The sequence below is a fragment of the Otolemur garnettii genome, unplaced genomic scaffold (assembly GCF_000181295.1).
Source record: "Otolemur garnettii isolate 467f Iridium unplaced genomic scaffold, OtoGar3 scaffold00032, whole genome shotgun sequence".
NCBI lineage: Eukaryota > Metazoa > Chordata > Mammalia > Primates > Galagidae > Otolemur > Otolemur garnettii.
In genome coordinates, this window is record NW_003852427.1 from 11,228,957 (window position 1) to 11,240,818 (window position 11,862).

At 34.0% G+C, this 11,862-nt stretch overlaps 1 protein-coding gene across 2 annotated transcripts in view; it reads left to right on the forward strand.

The window, feature by feature from the left end:
• Positions 1 to 11,862, forward strand: part of RASA2 (RAS p21 protein activator 2) — a 120,504-nt gene that overhangs the window by 26,458 nt on the left and 82,184 nt on the right. For both annotated transcript variants that reach the window (XM_012804931.1, XM_003789446.3), the window contains exon 4: positions 9,412 to 9,506. In XM_012804931.1, coding sequence (XP_012660385.1) covers positions 9,412 to 9,506 — 95 coding nt within the window. The remainder of the gene's footprint in view (positions 1 to 9,411; positions 9,507 to 11,862) is intronic.

The window sequence follows — 11,862 nt, forward strand, 5'->3', positions numbered from 1 at the left end:
CAGGCGCCTGCCACAACGCCTGGCCATTTTTTGGTTGCAGCCGTCATTGTTGTTTGGCGGGTCCGGGCTGGGGATTCGAACCCGCCACCCTAGGTGCACGTGGCTGGCGCCTTAGCCGGTTGAGCTATAGGCGCCGAGCCCATTTTTCTTTTGGTTGGAGTTCTAACTTTTTATTCTTAAGCACTATTATTCGTTAGATATGTTAACTTTTGTCAGCTATGTAATGCCCTATACTTGTTCTCTCTCACAAAAGGCATTTTCTTAGTTTTTAATCCTCATCTGTGTCTGTTATTTTGACTCTCTTGATTACTATTCAACTTGTTAAAAGTCAAGTAATAGATATTTTAATAGTATTTTTTTTTAGATGTCTTTCTTCTTCTCACTACTTCTTTGCTTTTATACAGACTCTTCTGTTTTTAGCAAACTCTTAATTATGGATCACACCGAAGCTCCATCTTTAATTCAGTTAAACATTGTTCAACACTTCTGTGTGACTTAGAAAGGCTGAGACTTTTAAGATGAATAAGACTCAGGTTGTTTCCATGCTATCAGAGAGGCAAAATACTTGAAGTATTGAATGAAGAATAGCTAATTTTATTTGGTAGGGGATTAACAGAGACTAACAGAGTAGGAAAAGGAAGAAAAGTTTCAAGATATTCAGGGGTTGGCAACAGCAGAGGGGGAAAAGTGAATTTTAGGTTTGTGGTATATCTGCTAGAGTATATAAATGACTTAGGAGAGTGATAGAAAGTAAAGGTGGGAATATAGAATATAAATTGGGACCAAGCTGACATGAATGAACCCTTGAAACTATTCCACATTCCAAAAGTTAAGAAATTTGGGCTTTATCCTGTAGACACCGGTTTTGAACCTTTTGAAAATACTATATATAACTACATATACATGCATGTATGTATGCTTACATACAACGTATATTGTATAGTATACTTCATGTAATCTATATACATTGAGTTTGTAGTTTGAATGACACTGTTGTAGGCAACAGGAAGTTGATGATTTAAAATAGGGAGAAATTAGAGGCATGGTGATGGATAAGGAAGACTATTATCAGATGAGGTAAGTAGGGAAGTGGCAGTGGAAATACAGAGGAGGAAATGTACTTCAGGGGTTTCAAATAGAACTTAGGGACCAAGGGATTAGATGGAGTGTGAGTAAAGGGAGAGTTAAAAATGGTCTTGTGGCTACACTAACCAGTTTGATGAAAATATTTCAAATTGTATATGAAAACACCACACTGTACCCCATGATTGCATTAATGTACACAGCTATGATTTAATAATAAAAAAAAAAGTCTTGTCTCTGTGGCTGTCATTAATTGAGATAAGGAACACAGTAGGAGCATTCCATTTTGAGAAGAGGGGTTAGAAGAGGAAAGGATGACTTTGATTTCAAACAAGTTAAATATGTATTACTTTGGGAATATCTTAATGGACATTTTGGTTGACAGCTGGAAATATAGATCTGAAGCTTGGAAAAGAGAAGAGCTGGAGATGTAGATGTAAGAGTTACTAGTAGCATTAGGTTATACTCGAACTTGTGCTGGAATGGATGAAATTACCTGATAAAGGTGGTTTCAGAGGGGAGGAGGAAGCTTCAGCAAAGATTGATAAGGCATATCTGGAAGATAGAAAGAGAGATGTGAAAGATTAATATTACAGAAGGCAAAGAGATCTTTTAATGTCAACAACTAGACAGGTACAGTAGGACAAGGATTGGATAGAGGGTATTGGCAGTTATCAGCAATCCTTGAGAGGGTATGTAACTTTGACCATCATGATATCTTGTCAAGAAAATGTGTAGTAATTTTTATTGTCCCTTTACATACAGTATTATGCTCTTCGGATAGTAATTCTTAAAATTACTTGAGGTTTATTTGAGTTTTAAAGTTTTAAAGTTTTAAAATTTATTTGAGGTTTATAATTATGATTTCCAAATTTCCACTTTTTATTTATTTTTAAAGTAAGTTTATTTTAAATGATTTTTAAAGTAAGTTTGTTTATTTTAAATGATTTTTAGTAAAACTCAGTTCTTTATGGAGTGGTAGCAGAAAGCTATAATTGTTAGTGTGAGAACTTTTTTTTCTTAAATAAGTTTATTCTTATGGGATAAATTATCTCCTTTTAGTGGATTTTTTTTACTTTTACACATAGAATTATTAAAATATACACAGTATGTATCCTTTAAGGTTGGAAAATGGCCTGATGTTTTTAGTTACTCATAAATTTTTAACATTTTTGTAGTTTAGCAAATATTTTCTTTTGTCACTAACAAAAGTTTTTTTTTAATTGTGAGCTATTATAAATTGAGTTCCCTCAATTATTTTATAACTCTAAGTTACCTAATTGTAGATTAAACAGTGACATAGCATTTTCTGGAAATCTAATTTGAGCTAGAGTTGAGAGAACCATCTTTTAAACTTAAAATCTGAAAATGTGCATTAGTCAAGGATAGCTTTAAGAGCTTGGGGGGATTAAATTGATTATTATATAAGTAATACATGTTTTTTTTTCTGTAAAACATTTTTTAATTATGGCATTATAGATAATACTGAATTACTTTTGACTACTGCCCTTTCCCATTCCTCTTCCCAGAGGTAACAAGTATTATCAGTTGGGGCATAATTATTTTCCTTTATATGCAAGAATAATTAATGCAAAAACTAGGTTATGGATTAATTAAAAACTAGAACTAGGGTGGCACCTGTGGCTCAATGAGTAGGGTGCCAGCCCCATATACTGAGGGTGGCAGGTTCAAACTTGGCCCCAGCCAAACTGCAACAAAAATATAGCTGGGCATAGTGGCAGGCGTCTGTAGTCCCAGCTGCTTGGGAGAATTGCCTAAATCCAAGAGCTGGAGGTTACTGTGAGCTGTGACGCCATAGCACTCTACCAAGGGTGACAAAATGAGACTCTGTCTCTTAAAAAAAAAAAAAAAAAAAAAAAAAACTTGAGAACTAGGGTCCTTGCTACAAAAAATAGGTAATTATAAAGTTAAGGTATCTTTTACATGCTATTTATTTTCATTTCTTTTTTTTTTTTTGAGACAGAGTCTCAAGCTGTTGCCTTGGGTAGAGTGCTGTGGTGTCACAGCTCACAGCAACCTCAGACTCTTGGGCTTAGGTGATTCTCTTGCCTCAGTCTCCCAAGTAGCTTGGACTATAGGCACCCGCCACAACGCCCAGGTATTTTTTTGTTGTAGTTGCCACTGTTGTTTGGCAGTACCAGGCTAGGTTCGAACCCACCAGCTCCAGTGTGTGTGGCTGGTACCCTAGCTTCTGAGCCACTATTTATTTTCTTAATGTGTAGTGTCTTCAAAAGAGAGACAAAGAAGAGAAAACATATATTTCCATTTCCAATGAGGATTCTAATAATATTGAAATTAAAACATAAATACTTTACCTCCTAATGTGTATTTTCTAATTAAATATAATTAAATGTCATAATTCTAATTATATTTAATCCTAATTAAGGGAATCTAGAGCTCAAACAAGTAATCTGTGACTGCCTTAGTAGATTTTGGTGTTTTTTTTTTTTTCTTTCCCCTTGGTTCAGAACTATGTAGGGATAGGATTTTATTAGCATGTCAGAGACCTGAATTCCACTCATGACTCTATTATTAACTATCTGTGTGACCTTTATCAAGTCACATTCTAGATTTGTTCATTTATTAAATAAGGCTGGGTTTAAAATAGCTAAGTTGTCTTTTCCAACTCTTTGAATTATAATTTCTACTGGCCTTTAGCTCTTAAGTCAAATCTACTGTTTAGAAATGGCCTACAATTACACTTTTGTGTCTGTTTGCATAGGGACTATATCAGTTATCTATTGCTACGTAACAAATGACTCTAATATTTAGTGGCTTAACACAGCAACCATATATTTGCTTGTGATCCTATGGTTGTCAGTTGGAGCTGAGCTTAGCTAGGTGGTTCTTATGCTAGGGGTTACTAATGCGCATTTATCCGGGAGATTGACAGGGGCTGGATGGTCTGACTCAGATAGTGTCTGATGGTTGGTGCTGGTTATTAGCTGGATCTCCCTCTCCATGTGGTCTCATGGTTGGTTCCAAGAGGTCAAGGCCTACTAAACAGGTGTACCTCATTTACTGATGTCCCATTGGTAAAAGCAAGTCATCTGGCCAACACCAGAGTCAGACTGGAGGGGACCAGACAATGGCTTAGATTCCAGGAAGCATGTTTTATTGGAGGCTGTTAATATACCAGTTCACCACAGAAATCAAAATATATCCACCTAAACCCTATACACTAAGGATTCTAAGTGTCACCATTGGTTTTGAATTGCTCCTTTTGACTGTCAGAATTCGTTCAGTCCTTTTGTTCTACCTCATTTTATATAGGCATTTGCATTTGTTACTATTCTTATCTATTCTTTCAGCCATTTCTACTAGTGCCCAAGTAGGAACCAGGACTATCAGGATTTTGTTAGCTGGTAAACTGTATTGGGTTGAAATTTCTGAGAATATATTGTATCTAAAAATGGGGCCCATGTGAATAATGCAGTATTTACTAATAGAATAAAATACTGCTTAAAAATGGTACTGGAAAGCTAGGAATACTTTTTAAACTTACAGACTAAGGTGGTTTCTTTGCCCACAGCTCCTTCACTTCTTTTTATGTTTCCTTTCCTCATCTGATTTTAAGGAACTAATAGAGCATCGTGTGTGTGTGTGTGTGTGTGTGTGTGTGTGTGTGTGTATGTATGTATGTTTGGATTTAAGTTCTTTTCTGTCTATGAGTTTGTCAGACCAATGGGGAAATGAAATAGTGCCTTAAAATGATTGGTTGGCAAGTTTGTTCCTGGCTGATTTTTTTTTTTTTTTTAGGAGGGTGATTTCATGGCTGTTGAAATAATTAACTTTGTTTAAAATAGTAAACACAAAACCAAAATAATCTTTGGGAACATTAGAGACACAGAGTAGTTTTTAAGATCGCTAGAGTTGAAAGTCATTTCTAATGCAAAGGATACAAATCAGATGTAGAGTTTTAAGTAATTCACCCAAGATCACACAACTAATAAGTAATAGAATTGACACTAGGTTGCCAGATTAGTGTTTGCATTGGAAGGAAGATGAACAGGCATACTTTGGTTTTGAAATCTGGCTTCAGCCCTTGTTGGTGGGCAGGTTTTAAAATATCACTCAGCTTTTCTTATCTTTAAGATAGTGATTATACCCTCTGTCTCCAAGATTGTTATGAAGATTAACTAAGAAAATTTGTAGAATGTCTTCTACCTGGTAGATGTTGCCTTTTTCTGGTCTTCTACCACTAAATGCTGCCTTTTCTTTGAATTCTGTGTTCTTTCCACCATATTAGGCTGCCCACCTTTTACAGTGAATGCCTGTCAACTTAATGATAACTCAAAACAGTAAGAATCATGAGGGTTTTTTTGCGGGGAGGGGATCTTACTGTATTCCAGAAACCTGTCCCTCTCTTGAGAACCCCATACTTCCTTCCCATTCACCCTCCCACCTTTTTTTTCCTCTTTCATTCTCTTTTTTTCCCTTTCCCACTGCCCTGTTTTTATTCCCTAGAGCTGATGACATGTGTTTCTTTTTCATATGTTATATTACCTAATAAGTGCTGGACATGTCAGAATCCTACCTAATGACTCAAATTTTTTTGTTGTTGTTATAGTTTTGAGATGTATGGTCTTGATAAGTTGACTAGGCTAGAACTGAACTCTAAGCTCAAGCAATTCTCCTGTCATAGTCTCCCAAGTAGTTGCAGCTACAGGTGTGCACCACCATGTCCAGCTTTCCTCTGTCATTCTAGAATAGTTTCTCCAGCTTCTTAGAATCATATACTCTTTCTTTCCTTCTTCTTCAGGGCAGTTAGCCTCATACAACTAACCTTTACATATCAGAAACTGACTTCTTAGAAAGGAATGTAAGAATAAGAGTTAGCAATAAAATTGCAGGTTATTCTTAACTTATGTGGCTAGTAAGGGAGGAGTTTCCCCCTCACAGGGCAAGAAACATTCTTTAGTGACAATGAGGATTGTGATACATGAGAAATGGAATTAAGAGGACATGAATGCTTCTGGAATTTTTTACCTGTGAGACTGAGAGAGGATTCTCTTTTTACCTGAGGCAGAGAAAATGTATTTCCAGTGATCTGAGTTATCATTCATAATAGAAGAAGTAGATTCCTAACCTAGTTTTTAGAAGCATTTTTAGTTAAATACACTTTGGTTGGGGGAACCTGGAAATCAGATCACCATTTACAACACAGTGCCATTGTGATTATTTAGTAATATTTGTTCTATGAGGGATTGAATTGATCAACCCACTAAACTTCCAAATAAACCTTTAATTTATTTTTATTTTTATCTTATCTTATCTTATTTTATTTATTTATTTATTTATTTGAGACAGAGTCTCAAGTTGCTGCCCTGGGTAGAGTGCCATGGCGTCATAACTCACAGCAACCTCCAACTCTTGAGCTCAAGCGATCCTCTTGCCTCAGTTTTTCTATTTTTAATAGAGGTGAGGTCTGACTCTTGTTCATTCTGGTCTTGAACTCATGAGCTCAAGCAGTCCACCCTCCTCAGCCTCCCAGAATGTTAGGATTATAAGCATGAGCCACTGTGCCTGACCCAAATAAACTTTTTAAAAACCCTCTTTTTAAGTGTGAGGCTTGCTTTAGCAATGTTTATTATATGTCACATGTGGACGTCTGTATACAGATTCATAAATTATGCACAAAACTAAAAGTTACAGAAATTGTAGAATAGAAATTTTCTTTCCTTTCCCTTTTTTTTTTGAGCAGAGTCTCACTTTGTCTCCCCTCAGTAGAGTGCCATGGTGTCATAGCTCACAGTAACCTCAAACTCTTGGGCTCAAGTGATTCTCTTACCTCAGCCTCCCAAGTAGCTGAGACTACAGGCACCAGCCACAACACCCAGTATTTTTAGAGATGGAGTCTCTCTCTAGCTCAGGCTGGTCTTAAACTCATGAACTCAGGCAGTCCGCCTGCCTCGGCCTCCCAGAGTGCTGGGATTATAGGTGTGAGCCACCGAACCAGGCCTAGAATAGAGATTTTCATCATGAATCTATTAATGGGTTTCCAAGTAGTAAGTAAATTCTCTTAAAATTATATGCTAGATATTATCTGTGCCTTTTTCTAAGGAAAAGACATAAAAAATACTGTCATAAAGATTCTTCAAGGGGAGAGGGATGGTTCCCAAAGGTAGGAACTTTAGCTGAGGATGTATAAACCTGTTTCTGTCTGTATATATATTATTTGTTTTTTAAAAGTATCAAACTGTTATCCATTGTCTCAATAATATATTATGTTATATATAGATTTTAATATATATAATATATATTTAATATAATATAATAATATGTTATATATAGATTTTATATATATCATATATATTTTATTTATATTTGGTGTGGAATCTATGGTAATTAGAACTACTTGATAGAATTATGATAATCATAATTACTTGTGGCACGCAATATTGACTACTTTGGCATAATTTTGTGTCCTGAGCTATTCCTGGCATTACATTGATTTGCCAAGAATTTGATACAGTGCATAGGTAAAACTTATCAAGAGATCTATAAGATTTGTGTCATTACCTAAGCTCTTTCAATAGTGTAAGGAATATTTGAGTGTTCCAGTCAATGCCTGAATTCTATAGTTGGCATTTAATATGTATATTTAGTACTAGAAGAATTTCTGTTTTATCATTTTTATCTTAAATTTAACCAAAAAAGAACTGAAATATATTGTTTTCCTTGTGCCATTTTCTACGTGATTTGAATGATATCTAAATGTTAGATATTCACACAAAATTTTGATCTTCACATTAGATTTCATCTAAAATATTTAAAAGAAAGTTGGAAAGGTTCATATTTGTTGTCAGGGACAATTTATTAATTTGAAAGTTTTATGTGTTTTAAGCTTTATTAATGTATATAGTTGTTGAATTCAGTAAGCCTTTGGTTTATATTATTAATACAGTTGCCACTATAACAAAAATAGCTGTATGTTTTAATATTTTCCTTAAAATTATACATATGTATGTTATTTTTATAGTTTAAATTCCAAGTCAAAAATGGGAAGATAAGTTTATCAAAAACTGCAATATGGTTAAGTTTTTCTAATAACAGTTTTATTGAGGCATAATTCACATACCATCAAATTCAACTTTTTAAAGTGTCCAGTGTCCATCATGTTTGTAGCTTTTTCTTCAGTGGTTTAGAAAAAGAATAATATACATGAGAAAAGTGTGGTAAAATGTTAATTATGGAAACTGGGTAGAGAATATGGAAGTCTTAAGTACTATTCTTATAACTTTGTTTGAAATTATTTTAAAATAAAATATTTTTAAATGAAAAAAAGCATGATACAATGATAGTATATTCACAGAGTTGTGCAACCATCACCACTAATTCCAGAATAAAAATTTGAGCATAGTTTTTCTGTTTGTTTTCCTATCATTCCTTTTCATTTTATCCACAAAACTTGATGAGCATGGAAGAATTTCTTTATAATTTTCTGAAAGTTTTCAAATGTTGAACTCAAAGACCAAGGTATATCATAAGTGAAAGGAAATTAAGTATAATTAGGACACATAAAATAAAAATTCTCATTTGACAAAATAAAAGAAAGTTAACTACTTTAACTTTAGTATATATCCTTTGTTGAAGCTTTTACATAAAATCCTGGAATAAATTGTTGAGCGTATGCAAAAACTCTAGTTCTTAAAACTTGAATTGAGGAAGGAAATGCTTTGTACCAACATAGCAAATACTTTATTATAATAAGAACATTTCTGTTTCTTCCTCTCATAGTACTATGTTCATTGTACTTTATCTTCTTCCTCTGAGATGTAGAAACTCTTGAGAGAACTAACTGCCTTATCTTTTGTATGCATTGGAGCAAGGTAGTCAATGTTTGTAATGTTTTGGTAAAAGCGTATTTTTAATAATAAAATTGTTGTTCTAATCTTCCATAATATTCAAGTCAATTTTCGCTTTTGTTAACCATGTATGATAGATATTGTTTTTTCTTTTAAGTTCTTGATTGGAACTTATAAACTCTTACAACATAAGGTTTATTCAAGGGAAGATCAGTAAACTATACATAGTTTTTTATACTTGAATGTACTGTAAGAATGTGAATCTAAATAATATCAAAAAATGCTGTTGCATGTAAATGCAATGCAGTTTTGTCTAGAGAAGGGTCTTCTGAGAGGTAAGGGGAAATATAGAAAAGTGCTATATGAAAATGAATTTTTGTATCATCAGGTACAAATTATTTAAAAATGTTTTCTACAAAGTATGACATATAACAGTGCTAATGAATCTTAGGATTATACAAAATATGTTTTCTTACATTGTTTTACTTACTTTCTGTAGGAAAAGTAGCCATCAGAAAAGAAGACTTATGTAACCACAGCGGCAAAGAAACTTGGTTTTCACTACAGCCTGTTGACTCCAATTCAGAAGTTCAGGTAAATATTAAGGCTCAAAAAATTGTCCCACAGAGAAAATGAGTGAAAATGAACTAATTATTCATTTAGATAGAACTTATTATGCCTTTATTTTAAATTCCTACATCTAGAGCTTTGGATTATGTAAAGCTGGAGGGAAAGGGTTTTGCTATATTATTTCAAGAATAGTGCTTATGCATATGTCTGGGGGGGTAAGGAAATTATATTAGGGAAGACATTTTTTTCTTGCCTTCATTCTTATGTTTGAGTCATAGTAGCAAATTATTTTGGGTGGGAGGGGGGAATGTCTTAAGGGAAAAGATATGTTTTATTAACTCATACTTGGAAGAGAATCCCTGATTTCATCTGTTTTCATCAAGATGCTCTGTTTGTTCTCTAATAAAGTAGACTTGGGAAAATGTTACTCATTTAAACCATGCCTGAGCCCACTGTGCAGAGCCTTCACACACCCACCCTGTTGTTTGCCTTTCTTTTTATTTGAAAGGGTATCATCATCATTGCTCTATTTAGTCTCTTCTTTCTTCTTGCCAAAATAATAGCCCTTTTACAGATTTTGTATATGAGCAAAGATAAATGTTCAGCCATGTAGCTGAAGTTTCTATTTGTTTCTGGAAAGTCTGAGTTTTTCTGGTCTTAGAAATTGTTACTTCTATCCAAAGGGAATCTTTTCTTTTGTAACCCTATTTATTTATAAAATACGGTAAGGATTGTGAAACCATTTCCCGAGGGCATAATTGCAAGCAAGATTCTTCCTCTCTAAAAGAAGTTATAATTTGCCACTGTGACTCAAACAGAAGTTTAAGACAAGAAAAAAGTGCTGCACCCACACCCACAGATAATTTGCAAATAAAGTGCCTGTGTCTCCATTTCCTCATAACCCCTCAAGCATTCTCTTTGAGTAAATGATTAAATTCTCATAAAATTAAATATTAGTGTACTAAAATCCCTTCTTAACTATGAAATACAACTAATACTTTCCCTGTTTTATCCACTTTATTCCATTTTAATATTTTTTTCTTTCCATTTGACCCTATTATTCATATCTCAATTATACAATATTGTAAATGATCCATAGGAGAGGCAATGTGAGAAAGCGGAAAGGGTTCAAATTAGAAGTAAAAAAATGTAAGTCTTAGTTTCTTTCATATGTGGTTTAAATAACCTTGAATTTCGTTTCTATAAAATGGGAATAAAAGTTGCCATTTTGATTAATAACAGTTGTTCTAGAAGCTATGTCCTTAAAGTGACTTTACCAAAAGGAAAATGTGAAAGTTTTAAAGTATGAGTTTTTCTTTTCAAAGGCAAGGTAGGAAAAAGTTTTGAAAATTTGGCCTAAAATAAAATTGAAGGATTATTTAAAGATTTAGTTAATTAAGTACGTTCTTTTTATGACCAGTATAAATTTGCTAAAGAAAGATTCTAGTACTCAAAAGGTAGAAATCTATAATATATGGATACTCTTTATACATAGTATACTTTTTGAAGATGATAATAAAGATTAATATGGGGACACAAGCTTTTATTTGATGGTGTGTATATAACTCTAAAACATGGAAATTCTGGAAGTAGCATTTACCTATTAGATATGGTGACATTTTAAAATTTGCTACAATTTATTTTCATGACCAGAAGTATTTATCTTTACAGCTAATTTGTCACTTAATTGGTGAGATTTACTTACTCTGTAAAATAGATTTTAGAAATGTTAATATGGTGCCATTGAGGAGTATTGTTGTCTGGCCCCAAACTAATCTGGGAATAAATACTAAACCTTAGAAGACTAGAAAAGGTGAGACAGCGAGTCTGTGGTTCATATAGATACTACTGTGTTAATAAATTTGTTCATGCCCATAAATTTTATACACTTTTGCAAAAATGTTATGAAATGGCTCGACGCCTGTAGCTCAAGCGGCTAAGGCTCCAGTCACATACACCAAAGCTGGCGAGTTCGAATCCAGCCTGGGCCTGCCAAACAACAATGCCAACTATAACCAAAAAATAGCTGGGCATTCTGGCGGGCGCCTATAGTCCCAGCTGCTTGGGAGGCTGAGGCAAGAAGATCACTTAAGCCCATGGGTTTGAGGTTGCTGTGAGCTGTAATGCCACAGCACTCTACCCAGGGCGACATCTGGAGACTCTGTCTCAAAAAAAAAAAAAATAAATAAATAAATAATATTATGAAATATAAGAGCAACTGATAGGGGCAATGGGAGAAAGCTGTTAGATTGAGTTCAGCCACAACTCAATCTAATAAATGCTATCAGGAGTTAGTATATACCAAGCACAGTCCTAAGTGCTTAATGTACATTATTTTATTTAGTCTTTAAAATAGCATTATGAGGTAGGTAGTATACCT